The sequence below is a fragment of the Chinchilla lanigera genome, unplaced genomic scaffold (assembly GCF_000276665.1).
Source record: "Chinchilla lanigera isolate Chin_1 unplaced genomic scaffold, ChiLan1.0 scaffold00155, whole genome shotgun sequence".
NCBI lineage: Eukaryota > Metazoa > Chordata > Mammalia > Rodentia > Chinchillidae > Chinchilla > Chinchilla lanigera.
The window spans coordinates 392073-414207 of NW_004955556.1; the positions used below are offsets into that span (position 1 = coordinate 392073).

General features: G+C 43.0%; 1 protein-coding gene across 3 annotated transcripts; it reads left to right on the forward strand.

Annotated features, from left to right (window-relative positions):
* The first annotated feature begins 339 nt into the window (after nucleotides 1-339).
* Nucleotides 340-21571, forward strand: Ncoa4 (nuclear receptor coactivator 4). 3 transcript variants are annotated; one of them, XM_005412555.2, is made up of 10 exons: nucleotides 340-447; nucleotides 14337-14490; nucleotides 15673-15813; nucleotides 15993-16081; nucleotides 16420-16528; nucleotides 16839-16928; nucleotides 17380-17547; nucleotides 18248-19258; nucleotides 19647-19787; nucleotides 20089-21571. In XM_005412555.2, the coding sequence occupies exons 2-10, from the start codon at nucleotides 14350-14352 to the stop codon at nucleotides 20092-20094; spliced, it is 1896 nt and encodes a 631-aa protein (XP_005412612.1). In that variant the 5' UTR covers nucleotides 340-447; nucleotides 14337-14349; the 3' UTR covers nucleotides 20095-21571. The 3 variants fall into 3 exon arrangements, with proteins under 3 accessions (XP_005412612.1, XP_005412613.1, XP_013364243.1); XM_005412556.2 differs by lacking the exon at nucleotides 340-447 and adding an exon at nucleotides 7737-7921; XM_013508789.1 differs by lacking the exon at nucleotides 340-447 and having other exon boundaries at nucleotides 17401-17547.
* Nucleotides 21572-22135: the final 564 nt, after the last annotated feature.

A 22135-nucleotide genomic window follows, 5' to 3' on the forward strand; every position in this document is an offset into this window, starting at 1 on the left:
TACACTGCACCTCATAAGAAAGTCCAATTACTATGGGTTAGTAAGCGTTTGAGAAAGAATCTGACCACTGTAGGTCCTGCATGTAAATGGAATCATACTTCATACTGTCTTTTGCATCACCTGACATCCAGTTTTGCGTCTTCCTACTGAATGGAAATAACATCTAGGGTAAGAATACATTTGGGGTAAGATAATTACAGTTCTCTGAATAGTAATTGCTTGCTTCTTTTTGAGTTGATGGATCCATCCGATGCCCATGAGAGGGCAGTCAAGTGCTTTCAGTGGACCAAGCCAGAAGTCGCGAGACTTCGGTCGCATGATGGAGCGGCGTGGGAGGAAGGGTTAGCTCTCGCGAGAACTCTGCCTCTGAGCCTTCAGCTTGTGCTTGGCGGTGTTGCCGACTCTCCAGGGTCCACTGGGGTCACCGATAAGAAGCGCTCGGAGCTGGTAAGAACCGCAGAGCTTGCGGGCGCCTTTTCCTTACGCTTAGAGGCCAAGGGCAGGGCTTCCCCTCCCCGAAGCCTGGAATCTGCTCAGCTCACAGCGGAGCCGGTCCTCCCTCCCTCTCACCCGGGTCCATGGCCACCTCCTCCTGCCCCTCGGGGCCTGTGCTCCCCGCTGGGTCTCCGGGACCCCGCCCCCTCCTGCCCAGGACTCGACCTGTCTTTTCCCCTCCATGGGTCCGTCGGGTCCCGGAGCTGCCTACCCTCCTGCCTGCTGGCCTGACTTGTCCTCTACCAGATCCTCCACGTCCGTAAAGGGCGTGGCCCGGGCTTTGGGGAGTCCGTTTTCCTCTGCCCTTCCCTACACAGTCACCTCTAGGACCACCACCTCCTGTCTGCCCTCCTCACCCCAGCTTCAGCGGGGAGAATTGCAGGTTTCCAGCCGCTCTTGCAGGACCCCTGGATCCACAGGGCCTGTTTTCCGTATCTATTCCTAAGGGCATATAAGGTAGAAACGCAAAGAACCAAATGGTGGCGATTCGCATTTCATCCCTATAAGAATGTACAATTACCCTCTTTGGGATAGACTTCGCTGTCCACCGTGCACTTGGTGATTTGGAATATGACTGTAGGACCCTTGAATAAGAATGGGACCAGTAGTCATTCACAGTGGCTCATTTCTGCACTGGGGTCTTAGTGTGACTTCTGAACTTCAAGGTACATCCGAACCTTGAAAGAAGGCTTATCCAGCTGCAGCAGTGTAAGGAAATTCACTTCTTCCCTGTGGACAGCAGGTCACCGGGTTGCTCTGAGGATTTGCTGGCATGCAGAGATAAAGAATGTGAGCGCTAGCACAGTAACGTTTCTTACGTTTTTCTTTTCTTTTCCATGGAGCCTTTGTTCGGATCTCTCTAAACAGAACCCTAGGTGTTTAAATTTTATGCTATTTATGCCTAAATGAATCTTTACAATCAATTCCATTATTGTGTTTGGGGGAACATATTATTGCAAAGTGGAAAAGCGGATTGAGCTGAGTTGGATTATGGGTAACAAAAACAAACAAAAAAAAGGCGTATTGAGCTTTGTAAGGAAAGGAAGACATGCTTCTCAGAGGAGGCAGCGGTGTGTTATATTACAACTACCCAGGACTCCCTACGCTAGGAAACACAGCCATCCCATTTTAGTAAATCAGTGTCATCTCTGAAGCCTGGGTAGGGGTTTCAGTGAACTCCATGTCCTTTTCTGCCACGTATGCTTGCCTCCATTCCAGAGCCTCGTGATTCACTACATTCCCTCCTGTAGTAAAGTGTTAGTTAGCATAGTGGGAGGCATTCAGAGCCAGCCCTTGCTACTGCTGCACTTTTAACTTCTAGTCTCTTATTTCAGAGAATTCATATTTTCTAAGTAGGTGAGTCAGTGACACAAATTCTCCTCTAGGAACAAGTTCAGCATTGTATTCCTCAGGGACTACACTCTACCTGTCAGCTCAGGTCCTCTAGTATTTGTCAAACATTAAACTTTAGTACTTAAATAAACCCTTGAAACTACATGGTGTGGCTAGGGGCTTTAGATCCAGATCTGAGATTAAATCTTGGCTCTTCTATCTAGAAGCTTGTGTTTGTGGTTAAAATATTTAACCTTGTCGCACCTCAGAGTTTTGTAAAACATGGTGATGCTAACACCTCCCTTAAAGGTCTGTGAAGACTAAATGAGATAATGTTTTAAAAAAGAAAAAGCCCTGGAATGTGATAGAATGAATATACTAACGAATTTGTTGGAAGTAATCATTGAGTGCCTGCTGTACAGGGCTGAACAAAAAGTTCCTGCTTGGTTGAACTTGCCTTCTGGTGTGCTTTCTGAGGGAGTAGGATCAGAAAGTGAGCGGTTTCCCCATGTCAGATAGTGGTAGGTACCATGGAGAATAAGAAGGCTTATGAAGGATGAAGGGAAAGGCCTGGCTGAGAAGATGACCCTGAGCACATACCTGCAGGAGGTGAGGAGAGAGGAACTTGCTTTTCTACTTCTCCTGCAGCAGGGGAGCCAATGGAAGATGTGAGGGGAGGAACAAGCCTCAGTCTTCAGGTGTCTGTAGGAATCCCAGGGAGGGGTGATAGGGACCTACTCCAGTTAGTGAACTGTAATATAGTTCAGTTAGTAAACTGTATTATAAAACACCTTCATGATCAGGCAGTGGCCACATAGTGCTCACTTTGTGTTAAGCACTGTTCTAAGCACTTTGTAATACATACAATTAATCACCAACTCTTTCCAAAAAAGGAGAATGAAGACTTGTCACCACTTGGGGCACACCTAGGACATGTGACTGGTGCCAGGAGCACCTTTCACAGCAGTACTGCTGTTACCCAGAGGGGAATTTGATGCCTCTTTCGTAGACCAGCTGACTTGCAGAGTGCAAACTATGACTAAAAAGGGATGAACCAATATGTGTAATTGTGCTCAGTCTTGTTTCATGAGAGAATAGTGGATAGAAATCCATGGCATTTTTAGTAATTTTCCTGCTACTTTTCAGCCCTTCTAAAATTTTTGTCCAGGGTTTTTTGGCTTTGTTTTCATTATTGGCAAATACATTGCTTCACCATAAGCTGTGCACAAACAATGTGGAAGCCTAGGCTGGACAGGGGCCAAGTTGCCTACGTGTACTCTGACCTGTAGCATTCATTAACAGTTCTGTTTCTCTCAGCTTGTCAGTCAAGGGAGCTGCCGGGTCGTCCTTTGAGCTTGTCTTTCTCCATGGTTAAATCACAGCATTGTACCCATTTTGTGTCAGTCTGTAGGCAGGCCTACGGCTCCTCAAATCCTGGCATGTCATACATACCCCCTGAGTTAGATTTTCTGGCAAGTGAACAAAGCAATAATTTTGAGGGTTTTTTTTTTTAACTTACCTCTGATATGAATGACTCATTGAATATCTCTTAGCTTCTTATCCCAAGTTATCCATAATTTTACTTGGCTTGATTGTACTTTGGAACCATGATTTTTTTTTTCCAGACTAGAAAGAAGTATGTTAGGGAACACTTTGGGGGCTTAAGATTCCTCGTATCCAGCATTACCTTGAGTACTTTATAAATGTGTCAGTTCTGAGAGTGTTGGAGTAAGTAATTGACAAAATAGGCTGGAAGGCTTTTGCTTGTTTGTCAGGTTGGTCACAGGTAAAATGCTAAGTCTTTTAATACTTGGACAATTACAGCTTTCAAAAGAATGCAATGGCAGGTATGTTTTCAGTTTTATTTGGGTATTATTGCTCATCCCCCAGGCTTTAGAGGATGGAAAATATTCTGTCATTTTTTTGCTTCTGTGCAGAAAACTCACAGCACATTCATCATACAAAACCAGGGGTTAAATCCTCTTAGTAATGTGATGACAGATAAGTAACATGTTTTCCTATCCTTAGCTATCTTCTGGCAAGAAGTTCAGGTTAATGATAGGACATGGCCCTAGTTCTAAAAGCCTCCAAACTTCTATTGATATCATTAGAGTTTCTGTGTCACTGCAGCATCTGAGAAAGAAAATGTCAAGTTGGCTGTGAACACAGTAAATATTTCCCCTATAATTCTTTAACTGCTGCTGGTTGCAAGTCAAGCAGAGCACTGTCTGAAAGTCTCTGTCTCAGGGCCTACCCTGAGATCCTGGTGTTAGTGGCTTACCAGCTTTGTTTTGTTTGAAAAAGCAAGTAATAGTTGTGCTAGAAACACCTTCCTCTTATGAAAAACCTTCTTGAATTTATAATCTAGGCTGTAGTGGGACATCAAGTTATGTTCATAGCAGAAGTACACCATACTTCATGGTGGCCAGTCTGAACTTGCTCATTCATATAATTTATTTAGGGCCAAGCACTGTTGAGTGCTGGGGACATCCTCCTCTTTACCTTGACTTGGGAGGGTACATAGAATATGAAGAGGGTAGGTAATGCCAGGGTGCTGGAACCAGGCTGTCTGTTCAGCTGAGGTTGTTCAAAGCTAAGTAAGGTAGGTCTTTGTCTTCTCTCAGGTTGTTCTCAGTCAGACATGTAATGATAAGGAAACAGGATTCAGGGGCCACACTGGAAACCTATACACATTACAGTGGGCCTGAAAGAGGCAGCAGCCAACATGGGCCAGAACTGTTTTATTTTTAAATAAATTGTGATTTTTTACATGATTTTTATATGTTTACAGTACATATGGTTACATTTGTTGGGGGAGTTTGTACCTAACACATCTCAATTCTTTTTGATTCTTCCTCTTCCACCCTTCCCTGCTCCCTCCAACTCTGGTCCCCTTCCCATTTGAAAAAACTATTTCCATGTTTTCCTTTGATTCTTTTTTTAAATCCTTTTTCCTTATTTCCTTTCCCCCTTCATCTCTGGTTCCCTTTCCCATTTGAGAAAGATCTCCCGACTTCTCATTATCTATCCCTTATTTTGTTCTTTATTTATATTTCAAGTTTCTCATATAAAAGAAACCATGTGATATTTAAGCTTGTGAGTCTGGTTTATTTAACTTAACATTATGGTTTTGAGGTGTATACATTTACTTACAAATGCCTGAAGTTTATCCTTCTATATGGCAGAGTAGTATTCCGTTGTGTATAAATACAGACATTCCTTGTTTAACGACCATGTTAAACTGCAACTAGGTCATTAAATAAATTGATCACTAAATGAGGAACTGTATAAAGTATGTACATGACAGTATTCAGAAGAAAGAAATGGTCAAAGTGAACTCCTACTTGATGACTTTGCTTTCATTTGCATAGCTCTTACGTGCAGTACTGTAGTATATAACAGAACTGAAAACTATAGCACTGTACAGTACAATCAGTGAAAATTATAGTACTGTATAAACAAGATGTACTGTACAACAAAAGGACATTGAGTCTATATAAACGAGATGTACAGAAGAACTACAAAAAGAGAAGTGGGTTATAAGTCTGAACAGTCATTAAACAGGTAGATTGTTTAACGAGGGATATCTGTACCACATTTTCTTTGTCCGTTCATCTGTTGATGGAGATATAGGCTATTTCCAATACTTAGCTATTATAAATTGTGCTGCTATTATAAATTGTGTGGTTATGCATGTGTCACTATAATACAGTGACTTTAACTCTTTTGGGAAGATTCCCAGAAGGAGAATGAAAAGCTGGATCAAGTGGAATTTCTATTTTTAGTATTTTGAAATCTCCATACTGATTTCCACAGCAGTTGTACTGGTTTATATTCCCACCAACAATGTAGAAGCGTTTCTCCCTGCAACCTTGCCAGCATTTGTTATTTAATTTCTTGATGATGGCCATTCTTATTTAATTTCTTGATGATGGCCATTCTTTCTGGATTAAAATGGTATCTCAGTGTTTTTTTAATTTGCATTTCTCTGATGACCAGTAATGTTGAACATTTTTTCATGTATTTATTTGCCATCTCTACTTCTGAGAAGTGTCTATTTCAGATGCCTGTTTTTTTATTGGATCCTTTATTTGTGGGGTCTAATTTATTTTTTTAGTTCTTTATATATTCTAGATATTAGTCCTCTGTCCCTTTTCCCATTCTGTAGATTGTTTCTTCACTTTGTTGTTTCCTTTTTGTGCAAAAGCTTCTTCATTTCATATGATCCCATTTGTTGATTCTCAGTATTATTTCTTGTGCCATTGGGGTTCTGTTGAGGAAGTCCTTGTCTATGCTTATGACTTCAAGAGTTGTGCCTATTTTATCTTCCAGCAGATTAAGTGTTTCTGTTTTAACATTTAGCTCTTTAACATTTCGATTTTAGATTAATGCATGGTGAGATGTATGAGTCTAGACTCAATTTTCTACATGTGAATTTCCAGTTTTTCGAGCACCATTTATTAAAGAGGCTACCTTTCTTCCAGTGTATATTTTTGATCCCTTTCTTGAAGATCAAATAGTTGAACATGTCTGCTTCCTCTGTTCTATTCCATTGAGTCCTATATCTGTTTTTGTACCTGTACCATGCTGTTTTTATTACTGTAGCTTTGTAACGTAACTTCAAATCTGTCTGGGTCTGTGATGTTTCCTGCTTTGCTGTTGTTATCCAGGATTTCTGTTGTTGTTATGGGCCAGAACTATTAAAGAATGAGGTATTTGTTCAGTGTAGGCTTTGTAGTGGTGGTTACTTGAACAGTAGACAGTGAGAAGAAAAGTGGCTGGCAGAGTTAGCTGGGAGAGCCACACTGGACAAAGTGACCAGACTGGACTATGCATCCAGTGTCTAGAAAGAAGGTATTCTTAGTTCACTAAAGCATAGCTGATGTCAAGAGCCATGATATATTTTAATAAAGAATTTCTTCTTTCTAGTCGTTGACATAAAGTAGAAAAGACCATAAAACTTCATCAGAGTTGTATGTCTAGTTTGTTGGGTTTTTGTTTTGTTTTGTTTTGTTTTTGCTATGGTCACAAAGAGAGTTTTGGAGTTAGACCTGTTTTCTCATTTTTTATAATGAATGTCCAAGCTGAGATACTAGAAACTGTGCTGCCAGCCTTGGCGGCGCTCGCCGGTAATTCCAGGCCAGCTTGGGCTACCTAGTGAATTCCAGGCCATCCTGAACTACAAAGTGAGACCCTGTAAGGAAAGGCAAGGGCAAAAGGCAAGGCAACTCTGCTTCGCTGACAAAGCAGACGCCCCTGCCAACTCTTCATCTGAAGGGTGCTTGGGGTGACAGTCCTTAGTATTCATCTCCCTGTGGCACTGGCTCTCCTGGTTCTGCTCTTACTATTTATATGCAGGGACTTTAAAAATGTCACCGTGACAATGTCATCTAGGTTCCTCTCCGGCTGCCCTGCAGCAGCCTAGACATTACTGTAGCTTGGGATAAGGAGAGCGCTAGTGCTAACACGTGGCAGGCCGTCCTAGACCCCCACTGGGTTCCTCCACGTCCTCCTCAGGGAGTAGAGCTTGTCATCCCCGAACGGACACAGAAGTCTGGCTGGCCCCGGCGATGCTGCTTCGAGTCCCGGCTCCGGGACTGGCGCAGCCCGCTTGTGCTGGGTGGGAGGCATCGTGAGGCTGTGTGTGCGCGTGTGACAGAGACACGCTGGCGCTGGGCACTGGTAGAGGCCCGGCTGAGCCAGCCGCGCGCCCGCTTTGGATGACTCAGTGCAGTGGGTGCCACGGGAGCCCAAAGCGAAGGCGTCTGGGACGCCGGGGCGTGGAGCCTGGAGCGGGCAAGGAAAGGACGACGGGCGGGTTCACCCGTGTGACGTGCGCGCTCCCGCCCGCCCCCTCCCCCCGCCCCCTCCCCGCCGCGCGCCGCCTCTTCCGGCGTGCGTGCTCCGCCCTCCCCTGCCGTCAGGGCAGCGGGGTAAAGGACCGCTCGTGACCCGCCACGGGCGCCTCAGACGCGCACAGCCTTCAGCTCCGGCGCCGCGCGGCCCAGCTGCTCCGGGAGCGGAACCTGCCGTGTCTTGACGTCCTTTTTTTAATTTTTGAACTGTTGTGCCGCGGTCTTGCCGGCCTCGCCAGGTAGGGGTCCAGGTCCGGGTAGGTGCCAGAGCCGGGGTCGGGGTCGTCCTCCCATCCGCGCTGCTCGGGGGTGGGAGGCCCGGTCGCGGGCTGGGGTCTGAGCGGCGAGGCCCCCTAGCGGATGCGGGTGGTTTCGAAGCGGCCTTCTGTTTCAGTAAGTGACAGGAGGAGTGGAGCCTAGGGCGTCTAAAGGTAAAGTTTGGAAAGGTCATCTTGTGTGCTGCGGGTCGGCGCGCAGGGGACGCAGAGGAGGAGGAGGCGCGGCGGCAAAGGCCCGGGACGGGCACCCGAAGCCGCCCCAAGCCGGCTCCTGCCTTCCGGCTCCCAGGACTGGCACTTGGCGGCGTCCGGCTGCCGGGAGCCTGGGGTGACATCCAGGGGCGCTGTGCGTGTCCTCATGTACCCAGGCACCGCCAAACGGTTACCCACAGTCCTGAGAACCTTGTAACGTACGTACGTACAGAGGACAGAAAGAGCGACTGAACATCTATGGGAGTTACTCAGTGGCAGATCTTCAACTTCAGAGTTGGCTGGTGGATAAGAATTTACGGGTAAGAATGCAGTGAAGGAAGAACTGGCCCCCGTAGGGAGAAAACCCGGGACTGTACCTTAGGATACTTCATTCCAAACCCACATCGTATCCGGTAGGGCTGTGACCATTAGAAAGGGTGCTCAAACTGTGTGGGCCTTCGGTGGCATCTGTCAAATGTGAATGGCATACTAAACACATAATTAAGGTTTTTACAACTTTTTAACATTATTTCCGGTGCAGAGGCTGCAACTTAAAGCTTTTCACACACTCCACTACTGAGCTACATCTCCAGGCAAGTTTTCGATTTAAATTGTGATTTGTGTGGGTCCCAAGAGGGTTGTAGCTTTTTAGTAATTTTTGTTTTTGTTTTTGAGGCAGGGTCTCACTATGTAGTCCATGCTGGCCTTGAACTCGCTTATATAGCCCAGGCTGGCCTCGAACTCATGGCAATCCTACCGTAGGCTCCCAAGTGCTGGGGCTTTTTAGTAATTTTGTGGTTTAACCGATAATTATTTAGCGTTAGTTGTGGTTAGTTGCTCACTTCCCGCTCTAAGATCTTTGGACTTCATAACTAGGATTGTGCAAAGCATTGTCAAAGTATGGCATGTATGGTACCCTCCCTTAAAGAAACACCAGGTCATGTTACTTGTTTGGAGGATGTGTGTGTTTCACTCCCTCTCCTTTACATTTTCTCTTACTCTGAAACTCAGGACAGAGCTCCTAGAAAGAAGGAAGTTTTAGAAAGCAATGAATTTCATCTCAAAAAGTAAACATTTAAGATAGACCTCATGGAGAGGTGCGAGGGCTAGATTTGGATTATGATGGTGAAGATAAAAGGTCATTTTTTTTTTTAGTAACTTAATTGAATTTTAGAATTAGAGCTAATTTGGTCCGTTGTTTGTATAGCAGAGAAACAGGCAAAAGCTTGTATATTAGAGGGTTTAGAGTCCAGTGGTCATGAATCTATGTCACTGGTGCTGCACTGCACTGTATCTTTGAGAGCTCTAAAAGGTTCACCATCACTGGTTTAGACTGTTGAGTTTTAGCCCTAAAAATGATTTGCCCTTTGCTGTGTTGCATGGTGAAAGACCAGGTGGGGGCGCTATCATTTATTCAACAAGCACTACTTTCTGTCCTCAGTCTGACTCTGTAGTAAGTTAGGCTCAAAATGGGCAAGTGGCACCCAAGGCCATAGTACTGAGATGTGGCTGAAGGATTCTAAGTCAGCACCTTCTCACCTGAAAGCCCTCGCCTGTTTGGTTGCTGCTTTCTGTTCTCCAGAGTTGGAGATTGCTGAGGTCCCCACACTCAGCTAAACCTAATACCAAGAATTCCTGCAGTGTCATTGTTAAGGGTGTGTAGAGGCCAGCATGAATGTTACAGTCAGACAGTGCCTCACATTACCCTCAGTGCAATCTTTCAGGTGTAGCTATTGTTAAATATGAATTACAGGAGATGATGGCTTTGAACTAAGCTGCTGCCATTGACCAGGCTGAAAATGAAAACGGAGGCACTCACACTAAAATTGCCCAACACCGAGCTGAAATTACGAGGCGCCTACAAAAGAAATCAGAATTAGAGCAGTCACAGTTCCCAAAGGCCAGTTTTAATTGGCACGATAATGAAGTTCCCTAGGCTATCCTTACACAGAAATACTTGAAGTAACCTGATGTTAACTGATCTTTTTCCCACTGTCCATCCTGACAAGGAACAAAACTTTGAAATGTCCTAGTTTGCTTTCTCTTTTATTTCTGCTTTCTTCAGCCTTTTTCTTTCTGTAAAACCAAATCTCCTTTGCTCAGCCCATTGGAACATATATTCTATTTTATGAAACAAAAGTGTTGCCCAGTTCTAGAGTTGAAATTGAAGCCAGTTGAGATCTTTAAATTGTTGCGATTCTGTCCTTTGACACTGCTGTCCTTGTGTCCATCTTTGCAGAGGAAGGTGAGGCCCAGTTAAGTTCCTAGTTTAGGGGTTCAAGTGTGCAAACATAGCCAGATATCAGTTCTGTCACAATCTGGAGTGGAGTGTGTCCTGCCCAGCATGCTGACCCTTTACGTGAAACAGGTGGTGTGTTATTGTGTGAGCTGGTTACCTCACCCATGTCTCTATTTTAAAGCCTGCCCAGCAGCTGCCTGAGTGATCTGAGGTCACCTATAAGGTGGGGTTGATTTTAGACCTGAAGGCTCCCTTCTCCCCACAGTGCTAGAGAGCAGACATTTGCATAGCTCCTTCCTCAGGATCATGGATGTGGCGGCTGACTGCCCTGTGACTGCTGCACAGGAAGGAGGAGGGACCAAGCTGGGAGCAACAGGGGCCAAGCACACAAGACTGGCTATAAAGACAGGAAACAGGTTTTCTTTTCTTTTTTTTTTTTTTGTATTTTTGAGACAGGGTCTCAGTATGCAGTTCAGGCTGGCCTTGAGCTCACTTTGTAGCCCAGGCTGGTCTCGAACTCGCAAGGATCCTCCTGCCTCAGCCTCCCGCGTGCTGGGATTACAGGTGTGTGCCACCACGCCCGGCTAGGAAACAGGTTTTCTTAGTGGATGGCAAGTGGACTATAAAAACCCTTATTCTAGAGGCTGGGGATTTAGCTCAGCTGCACAGCGCCTGCCTGGCAAGTGCAAGGTCATGAGTTCGATTCCCAGTACCGGAAACAAAACAAAACAAGAAAAAACTCCCTTATTCTAACATGATGATTGTTTTGAAGAGTTGCACTCATTTTAATTTGAAGAATACAATAAATGTGGGGAAAATCAGTTTTGTATCTCTATGATCTCATCCTGTGTCGTGCCCATGCTGTTTAGGGGGAACATCCATTCTGCCTTTGCCCTTACCGAAGTAGGTAGCTATGTGGTGCTTTTGATCGAGTTGGTAAGAGTTGTTCAAGGTTCTAGTGGCATGGTCCACACTGCATGAATCTGTTCTGGGCTTTTTGACATTGTGAAACAATGTTTAAAGTTGATTGAATTTTACACTTTGGTAGGCCCTGGCATTCTGTACATGGAATGAGGGCTGAAGAGTGGGAAATTTAGCAGGCGCGAACTGGAAGACAACCGAGCAGGCCTGCCTTGCCTGGCTGACTTGCGTGCAGTGTGGAGTAGCCTGTGGTAAGGAGGTAACCTGTGGTTCTCACTGTTCTCTTTCCCATATGGTCAGGTGCTTTTCAAAGTCCCTCTAATGGGTACCTGGCACCCAGTGTTTGCTTACAGTTCCAAAAGAGAGCAGCAGAGTGATTTCAGCTGGTACTTTCAGGGTTAAGGAAATCACCCAGGGGCTCAAATCCAGTTTCTGGAGCCCTTCCTCTTTTGGGCCATGGTAGAGAAACAGACTGAAGTAAAGGAACTCAAAAAGGGAAGTTAGAAAGTTTCTGAACTCTGAGTTTCTTGTAGGAACTCTGCAGTTCCTAGATCTGGATCTTTGGCAAGCTGGTGGAAGGAAAGCCCACAAGGTTGCATCTTCCAAGAATCCATCTGCAGGTGGGACCCACACCACCTTGCCCCTCCCTGCTTTCCACTACATGGGTCAAGGCCAGCCCCAGTTCCCTTCGTGGCAAGTGGGCAGCAGCCCTTTGAAGGATCTCTTGAGGCACAGAGCTGGCCTCTCTGCAGTCATTGCCTTTAGACTGTTAGAAAGTTCTTTGTTTTTTTTTTTTTTTTTTTTGGTTTTTCTCCGGTACCGGGAACCGAACTCACGACCTTGCGCTTGCCAGGCAGGCGCTTTTGCCGCTGAGCTAAATCCCCAGCCCCTAAGTTCTTTGTTATTGCCTGAATGTCTACTGTAACCCATTTAACCCTTGGCCTAAATCATCTCTTCTGCAGGTACTTAAGAGTAGTATAGTAATCACATCCTCCCAGAGGCTCTTATCTAGGCCAAACAGCCTTCTTTCCTGGGGAAAGTTTTTTCATGGTTTTGGAGCCTTTTCTCTTTTTCTAAATGCCTCCTTTTAAAGTGTGTTACCCCGAAATGAATTTCAAATTTAGTCCAATAATTGTGGAACAGATTAGTCCTGTGACAAGCACAATACCATGAATGAAGTCATGTAACAGGCAAGTTAATTTTCTCTCAGACCCAGCACACTGCTCTCAATGTAGACCTTGCTTTCAATAAAAGATCTTGGTTCTTTAAAAAACAAATATTGCCAAGTGTGGTGGTGCACTTGGGAGACTGAGGCCTGAGGATTTTTTTGCTGTAAATTCAAGGCCAGCCTGAACTACATAGTGAGACCCTGTCTCAAAACAGACAAATATCATTAAGCAGGGGATGGTGGCATCTGCCTATAATCCTAGCTACCCTGGAGGCTGAAGTAGGAGGATCACAAGTTTGAGGCCAGCCTGAGCAATTTAGTGAGGCCTTGTCTCAAAATAAAAAACAAAAAAGAGCTGAAGGTATAGTTTAGCACTCCCTAGGTTCAATCCCTGCTTTAAAAAAAATCTCTTCTTCCTTAGTCAAGTACAGAAACTTTGTATCTTTTAAGATGTACCAGCAATATAGAGGTTGCTTTTGGAATCTGTTACTGTCATAGCCCCATGTTTTCTCTGACTTTAACAGCTGCCCTCTGTGTTTTCAGCCAGGTAATCAGAGAAAACAGTTGAGTAGTTAGATAGGAATGTGCCTCAGAAAACACAAGATAGGAATGTGACTCAGAAAACACACTCAGGACCCTTTGAACACACTAGGCTGCAGTGATCAAGTTTCCTTTTCGTGAATGTTTAGAAATTGTCTCTTGGTTGTAAACTCTGTTTGTCTCATGACATCATTATATGCTTTCATCCCATTCGTGCTTCTTGTGTCCTTCCTCTCTCTTTTCTCTCTCCTCTTGTTTATTAGAGAGCCAAGCTGGGCATGGTGGTGCACACCGGTAATCCCAGTGCTCAGGAGGCTGAGGCAGGAGGATCATTGCGAGTTCAAGGCCAGCCTGGGCTGAGCTCAAGGTCAGCCTGAACTGCATAGCAAGACCCTGTCTCAAAATGACAAAAATAAAATAAAATAGAGAACCCTCTGTATTTACCACACCAGTTTCTCTTAAGTACCTGTTTTATACCAAATATTTTGAAAATATTACTGTTCTTTGTGGTGCTGGGGATTGAACCCAAGGCTTTATCCATGTTAGGCAAGTGTTCCACTGCAAAGCTGTATGTCCCAGGCCCTTTTTTATTTTGAGATGGTCTTGCTAAGTCTCCCATGCTGGCGTCAAACTTGGCCTCTTCCTGCCTCAGCCTCCCAAGTAGCCATATAAAATTTATCAGATTTATATTCTTAAAAAGAATGTATCTAGTTGAAGTCATTCTTAAATTCTTCCTAAATTAAAAAAATCCATATTCTCAATACATTTAGGCAAGTACTAGTTCTAAACAGTATTCTGCATCCTCAAATTTTCAGTTAACAGCTTGGTTTCACAGTAACTATGGATCGTGCCATACATTTTAGTCTAAATCTGCTGAGGAACGTTCATGTGCTTTCTAAATAGAAACTTACTTTGGTGGTGGTAGTTGTGCTTAGGACCTAATCCTGTGGCTCATACATGCCCAGCAGGTGCTTCTACCACTTAGTCACATCTGCCGCCTAGGAACTTACATTCTGATTAGTGTTCTTTTTAATCTTTTGGAAAGTATGTTCAGTTGATGCGACACTATTAGTGTTTTTTCAGGAATATTTCATCACAAGGAAATGTCACTAAAGTTGACTTAGAGAATTTTGTAGCAGAGATGGGAGGGGAAAGGGAGGAGGACTTACATATCCTGTGCTTTGGGTCCTGTATTGGAGGGAATCTAAGTAAATAGTATTGGGAGCTGGTTGCAGTGAGCATTTGATGATTAAAGGATAGGTTTTGGTTGTAATGATAGTGCTAACTGGATTTTTTTTCTCTTTATTCTTTTAAAGAATAGTGAGCAGAATGAACACCACCCAGGACCAGAGCAGCTGCGCCAATATCAGAGAACCCCTTCTGAGGTGTAGCGATGCACGGAGGGACTTGGAGCTTGCTATTGGTGGAGTTCTCCGGGCTGAACAGCAGATCAAAGATAACTTGCGAGAGGTAGGATGTGCATTCTTTGTCTGGACTCGGGACAGAGCTAGACTGGAAAGTTTCAGTGCCAGCCAGAAAGTTTCACTCTGTGCCATGCATTTTCTACGTAATCCTAGTCAGCTGCCTGGTGTATTGATTCCAGGGGGAAATAAGGCAGGTATGGAGAAGCCTAGAAAACACTTTGTCACTCCAGAGACCAACATTCAGTGTGCATCTTTAATTGGCCCTCTGTCTGTCCCCTGTGCCAGGCACTCATTAATGAGAAATACCAGAGGGTGTGAGCAGTCTTCTGCTTAGCTATGTCTGCTGGATGTATGAGCCATGGTCTTTCACTGTGTCCCAGTCTTGGCTGGCTTTGTCATTCCACAAGCCAGAATGAAATAGGTTTATTACAGTAGTGTTCTGTTAGTGACTGTGCCAAGTTGAAGTGCTTGATTCTGAAACACCTTTTGTTATACAGAAAAATTGTTCATTGCTTTTTTTTTTTTTTGAGACAAGGTCTCACTATATAGTTCAGGTTATTTCTTGCTTGAATTCTCATGCATAGTATATAACTGTTTTGATTTTCTTCCTTTGGATTTTTACATTTATTCCTGTGTGATTCACTGTTTACACTCTCAGAAATACTTAGTTTATAAGCTGTCCACCCATAATAGTGTTCCTGCTGTCAGTGTCCTCCTACTGCAAATGGACTGCTCATGACCAGCTATTAAGTTAATCCTCTTTTTTCCCCTGATGAACTTGCAAAGCCATATATCCTAAATTGTTTGGAAAACTGAGGGGATCAGTATATTCTGGCATATCCTTATTTGTTTTTGTGGTTTTTTTGTTTGTTTGGTTTTGGTTTTGTTTTTAGGGTTTTATTTTTCCCAGTTACTTTAGGATGCCCAAAGTAACCTAATTTTCTTAGGAGGAGGAGTGTGGAAGAAGGAGTTTAGAAATTAACTATACTTTTATGGCTGAGGTTCTAAAACTAGATTCTTAAACAGGGCTTTGCAGGTCCATGAGTGGGCTTTTGGACTTAAACTCTGAAATTATAGGCAAAATTTAGAGCATATGCATTTCCCTGGCAAGATACTCCATAAATGTCATGTAATCAGAAGGATTTGTGACCACAAACATTTAAGAGCCTTGTCATTTTATGTCATTCTTTGAGTTCTGGCACATGTGAAGCTAACGTGTGTCCCCCAGGTAAAAGCTCAGATTCACAGCTGCATAAGCCGTCACCTGGAATGCCTTCGGAGCCGTGAGGTGTGGTTGTACGAGCAGGTGGACCTCATCCATCAGCTTAAAGAGGAGACACTTCAGCAGCAGGCCCAGCAGCTCTACTGGGTAAGGTGACTGTGTGCCTAGACTTGGTTTGAACATGACATTCTCCAGAGAATATTTTCCTGGCAATGGTGCACTAATTTAAGTCACATAAAAGTTTAATCTCAAATGCTGTTTTTTTAACTTGGGCATACGTTGGGCTTTTAATGTCATTATAGCTACCTGGTTTTGTTTTCTTGTAGCTCTTGGGCCAGTTCAATTGTCTTATTCATCAGCTGGAATGCACCCAAAGCAAAGATCTAGCCAATCAAATCTCTGTGTGCCTGGAGAGGTAAAGACCTTTTTTGCTAGTTTTGACTTTTTGCCTTGGCATAGTGAAAGAAAGTCAATTTTGTAAGTGTTGGGATTTAACTTGTCTGTTCTTGTGGTAAGATTATCTTTATATATTTATACTTGCTGATAAGTGATTAAGCCATCTACTTTTGGTTATATTTTTTAGAAGAGTGCAGTCATTTAAAATATGTTTGCAGTTCTGTTGCAAATAGAATCATGGGAGGAATTAAGTTTGTGAACTTAAGTACCAGTATGACTCAATCTGGCTTTTGTTTTAGACGCAGCTAAAATAGATATTCTTTGAAAATAGATACATCCTTTTTATTTTTTATCTAGACTGGGTAGTTTGACCCTTAAGCCTGAAGATTCGACTGTCCTGCTCTTTGAAGCTGACACAACCGCTCTGCGCCAGACCATCACCACATTTGGGTCCCTGAAGACCATTGTAAGTAATGTAGATCTCACATGCTTCCTGGTGCACTTGCCCTGGCTAGGGTCTCATAGCTGCTCTTGTTACTGTGAATTGTGTCTTTCTTGAGGCATAACCTTCAGAAACTTACTGTTCTGATTGGTGTTATTATAATTATATAGCAGGGAACTATCAGACTTGATAATTTCTTTGTAGATCATTAAATTTATTGTAAATATCCTAGGGAAATACTAATGCTTTGCTTCATACATCTGAAATTTAGTTTCACTTTTTTTTTGGTAGGAAGTCTTAGCATAAGTAACATGAAATTGTCTTTATTTTATAGCAAATCCCTGAGCACTTGATGGCTCATGCTAGTTCTGCAAGCATTGGACCCTTCCTAGAGAAAAGAGGTCACATTACAGTGCCAGAGCAGGTGAGATGCTATTTCATTTCTGATAACTGAGGCATTACTTGAATTACATTTTCTCTGAATTTTGACCAGACCACTTTTTTCCTACTATTTATTTGGAAAAAACCTGTACCAATGCATTATTTTATCCACATAATTCTTTTTTGCATTATTGAATGTCAAGTTGTTTTGTTTTAAAAAAGAGAAAGCAATTATTAGTCATAGTAAATTATCATTAGTTGTCACTGGTTTTGGTTCTCTCTGGAGATCCTTTTTAATTCATAGAGGTGACTTGTTTGTAAAGGCAGATCCTAGACATACAAGTTGAGATAAACCTAGAGAGCTGCTGTCTTCCTCATTTTAGAACTGGAAATTGAGGTTTGGGGAAGGCCCACCTGGCTCAGGGCAAGAGACAACCCAAGACAGAGAGTTCAGGTGAACTTCCTTGTGCACTTGACCATGCCTTGTTAAACAGCAGAGTTTTCTGTATGAGCAGCAGAAGTTGGTGCCCAGCAGCACATCTGTACCTCTCAGCGAGTGGCTTCTTGGAAGCAAACCTGCCAGCAGTCGCCAGGCTCCTTTCATGCCCAGCACCAACCCCCAGGACTGGCTGAGCCACAAATGGAACTTGGAGAACAGCCAGGTACATTGTTGCTACCCTGTTGATTTCTGAGGCCTATGTAGTAATTGATGAAGTAGATGACTAATAAGTAGTTTGTTTAGTTTTTGATCATAATCTAGAAATGTTTTTTTATTAAACATGGAAACATAATTTTTTAATTAACATCTCTTTACTGTGGAAAGTTTTAAAAACACTGTAGTTTTTTTTCCTGCAGTATAATATGAATATATTCCTAACTTCTGTAAAATCAGCTGTATCTAATAATTCATCAGTTGGCCAGAACTTAAATTCTCATTTTTCCAGATATAAATGAAGTTGTCCTAAACATTCAAGATTATTTGTGCACATTCTCACATTCTTTCCATTCTCAGATGACAGTTCTGCCTACCCTTTAAAACTTGTGATACATATTTTCAAGAAGTTGGGAACAGTTGGTATTCCCAGGATTCACTGCCCCCCTCTTCATGAAACCTTTTTAATCACAATGCCACAAATATTTTTCTTACTTTGCTTTTTATACTTTTCTGTTTTCTAAAACTAGAGAAAGTAGAATTTTTAAGTAGTCAGATACATATATTTTAATAACATAAACAGAAATCCCTTGCCTCTTGCTTTGCTGTGTACTTACATTTAGAAATATTGGGCAAGACCGTAAATATGCAGAAAGAAGCCCCAAGCACTCATCATTATTCTGGCAAACTAATGTGTATTTCCCTTGTAGACATCTGTTAGAGCCTGCAGTGTCTTCAGTGATGTCTGGGGCAACCTAAAGGGCTTAGAAAACTGGCTGCTCAAGAGTCAGCAACAAGAACTTCCTGGAAGACCAAGTTCCCCAAAATGTAGGAGCCATTCTACTAGCAGTTCCCTATCCATTGAAGTTGAGAAGGTTGGCGATCTAGAGAATCGTGATCAAGATGACATGGGGCTGTCTGATTGGCTGGTGACCTCCCAGGAGCCCTGTAAGCTAGAGCAGCCTGAAAATGGCAGCCATGAAGTCAGTGAAAAGTTTAAGCACCTGTTTGCAGTGTTCCAGGAGCCCTACAGCATGAGTGATTGGCTTGCCCAGCCTGCCACCTGTACCAACTGTCAGGGCAACCAGCCCAGAGGTGTGGAAATTGAAAACCTGGGCAATCTGAAGTGCCTGAATGACCACTTGGAGGCCAAGAAACCGCTGTCCACCCCCAGCATGATTACTGAAGATTGGCTTGTCCAGAACCGTCAGGAACCGTACAAAGTAGAGGAAGTATGCAAAGCCAACGAGCCCTGCACTAGCTTTGCAGAGTGTGTGTGTGATGAGAATTGTGAGAAGGAAGCTTTATGTCGATGGCTTCTGAAGAAAGAAGGAAAGGATAAAAATGGGATGCCTATGGAAGCCAAAGCTGAGCTTGAAAATCACAAAGAGTTCCTCAATACATGGCTCTGTCCTTCCAGAAAAGAGGAAACAGAACAAGCTAAGGCACCAGAGGCATTCAGTCCTTCTAGAATTGCTGGTTCCTTCCAGGTCCTCAGAAACAGTTCCTTGTCAGAGTGGCTCATCAAGTCCTCATGCAAAGAAGGGAGCCCCAATAAAGTGCCAAATACCAAGGACAGTGCTGGCAAACAAAACCTTAAAAGCCCTATGACCACTTCCTGGTGCTCCTTTAATACTGCTGACTGGGTCTTGCCTGGAAAGAAGGTGGGAAGTCTCAGCCAGCCTTCTGGAGACAAGTGGCTGCTTCGAAAGAAAGCCCAGGTAAGTAGACATCCACAGTTGCCCTGTTTTGAGATTTGTTTTAAATTCCAAACCTTGCAGAAGGCCCAGATCCTGAAACATGTTAAATTTTATATTTGGCTCAGGTATTAATTTTGGTGCCAAGAGGCAACAGGAGGATTTATGATTATTCAAGCTGAATATTTGTGTGCATCCCTGGTCCTAAAGTCGCATCCTGCAGGAAAGAAAAAACTCAGCCTGTTTTATTGCTAAAGATTTAGGGTAGAAATAGCAATTGCCACCTTTGCTCTTGGTTATTACAAAGAATAGCCAATGTTTACATTATTCTTTATAAATACTATCTGGAGTTAAGTCAGTGTTGTGCCGCCTGGTTGTCATGAAGCAATCTACCTTTTTTGTCTTCTTGCAGGAAGTATTTCTTAATTCACCCCTACAAGAGGAACGTAACTTTCCCGCAGACCGATACGGCCTCCCAGCTGTTTGCGATCTCTTTGCCTGCATGCAGCTTAAAGTTGATAAAGAAAAGTGGTTGTATCGAACTCCTCTACAGGTGAGTACCTGCCAGCAGTGCAAATACTGGAGAGCTATCCTTACATACAAATTTGCACTTTATCCACTGAGCTATACCCATTAGCTTCTGATGTGGGAGAGTAGGAGCTCCTACAAATGCTGTGTATTTGAACTTGCTCTGTAACCTGACATACTGGAAGTTTAACCTTTTAAGATGTAATGATCAGGAATTTTCATAACCCTTTTTGGATTCTAGTAGCTTACTGAGAAGTAAGACAGTTTCAAGGTTGAGTTTGGTTTTCTCCTCTGGTGAAGTGACTTCTCTGTGCGTTTCTTTACAGATGTGAAAAGAGTAGACTGTGACTCCAGAGCTTGTTTGCAGATCATCTCACATCCGTGAGCTGTGGCTGCCTCTCCATTGTGTTTCTGGATCTGACCAGTCAGCTTAGTTCCTTTCCTGCCCGAGTTTGAACTAGCCAAGAGACCTCATCAAATTACAGGCCACTTTATTACAGAAAGAGGTTGTTTGTTGATGCTGAGGTGATTCAGTTCTCCTTATGGAAGTATGAATTCCCCCACACACACTTAGAAAGGCCATGTCAGGGGCAGGGGGCAGGTCTCTCCCTGGCTTTCATGACTCTTAAAATTGGGTTAATGAAAGTACATAAATACCGTAGTCTCCCCCAAAGTAACCCACTTGTGTTCAGCATCCTAGAGCTAGCAAACTCCCAAGCCTTTTGATGGCCCTTTACATGCTTCTCCTGCTGTGGATTTTCTTGGCTTAGTGGTCTGAAGTGATTATTCTGTTCAATTAATAGATAGCCTGTTGCACACTAAATTAACCTTGCCATTACGGTGGTATTTTTTCCTTACCAAATGTGTATTAGTAATCTTGGCTATTCGTGACATTAATTACCAAACATTTTAGCCTACACATCAACCTTACATTACTTTTTCTCATTTGGAAGAAATATGGCATTTGCACATTTTGCCTTTATTCCTTCCTCTGTTACTAAATTATTTAGTGAGCCCCTGGAGGACTCTGTCCTGTTTCAGAAACATTTCCAGGTTTGTCCCAGCCTCTTTTCCAATATTCTATATACCTACAGGCTCTAAAGAGTCCCAGCTAGAAATGTAGTACTTGAACTATTTACCTTAGGGATTTCTGGTGCATCCTGTGTAAATGAAACCTGAGCTTAACACCTGGTGCTTCTGACTAGGGATGGTCAATGTCCTGTCGACGCAAACAAAGCATTCCTGTACCTCCAAAAGTACAATGCAGTGGCATTTTACTGGACAGGTGGTTTGAACACTTGTGCCTTGGGGTGCCTACTGAAGTTTTATGGATGAAACTATTGGTTGTTTTCTCAAAATCCTTAAAGTCATGTTTAAACGTTTTTCTGTAGATGAGAGTTACATTTTACAATTGTGAGATCTTAGCTGCCTTCCAGGCTTCAAAACTATTAAGCCTCTTAACTGCCTGTGTTACTGGAAATACTTTGAGGGAAATACCAATCTCACAGAGACACTGTCATAGAGCTTCTCTACAATCCTTTGAACCACAGCTGAAAAGAGCCTCTCATTTTGTAATCCTCCCAGATCTCACTGAGAATTATAATAAAGGTGGTGGGTAAAAACAACTTACAGAGCCTTTCCAATATCTTAATTGCAGGAAACTTTGTAGTTTCATTTTTGAGGTCTAACACACAGTATTTTACACCATCAAAATGTAATTTACATTAATCAGTATGGTAATGAGTATGTAAAATATTCTTTTGCACTGATGCATTTTATACCTCCTTCCATTAAAGCATAACAGCCACACTACAGTTGTTACGTGTGTATTTGTACAACTAGGTTAAAAATGTGTTGCATAACTGTGATGTACTTGGTTAGAAATACAGCCAGGAAGCAATTTAAACATAAGTGATACCTTCACTGTAATTCATAAATCTTAAATTAGCCAAGAGTAGGTGTATTGCTGCTTCCATTTTTAGCCTTTGCCTGAAAAGTCCACATCTGCTTTTAAACTGGACTGAGCAGCTGGGGCTCAGTGCTTTGCCAAAGGTTTCCCTTTGTTAGAGATCTCCAAAAAAGCCCTAGTTTACTTTGCAATCACATAGACGGTGGTTTATATTAAGTATATGTGTAACAGACAGTGCTATAATAATTAATTTCATTTTATGAGTAAGAAGATAGACTCAAAGTAAGTATTTTGCCCTCATTTCCTTTAGCTTTCCCAAAGCTTCCTGTGAAATGTTTAATCCTAAGTCAGTCCCAAGAAAGAACAAGTTACTGCATACAGAAAGGAGTGAGGTGCTGGGCAGTGTTCTGACACAGTATTCTAATGATCAACTTGAAATTCTGAGGTGGTTTTTGCCACCTCCA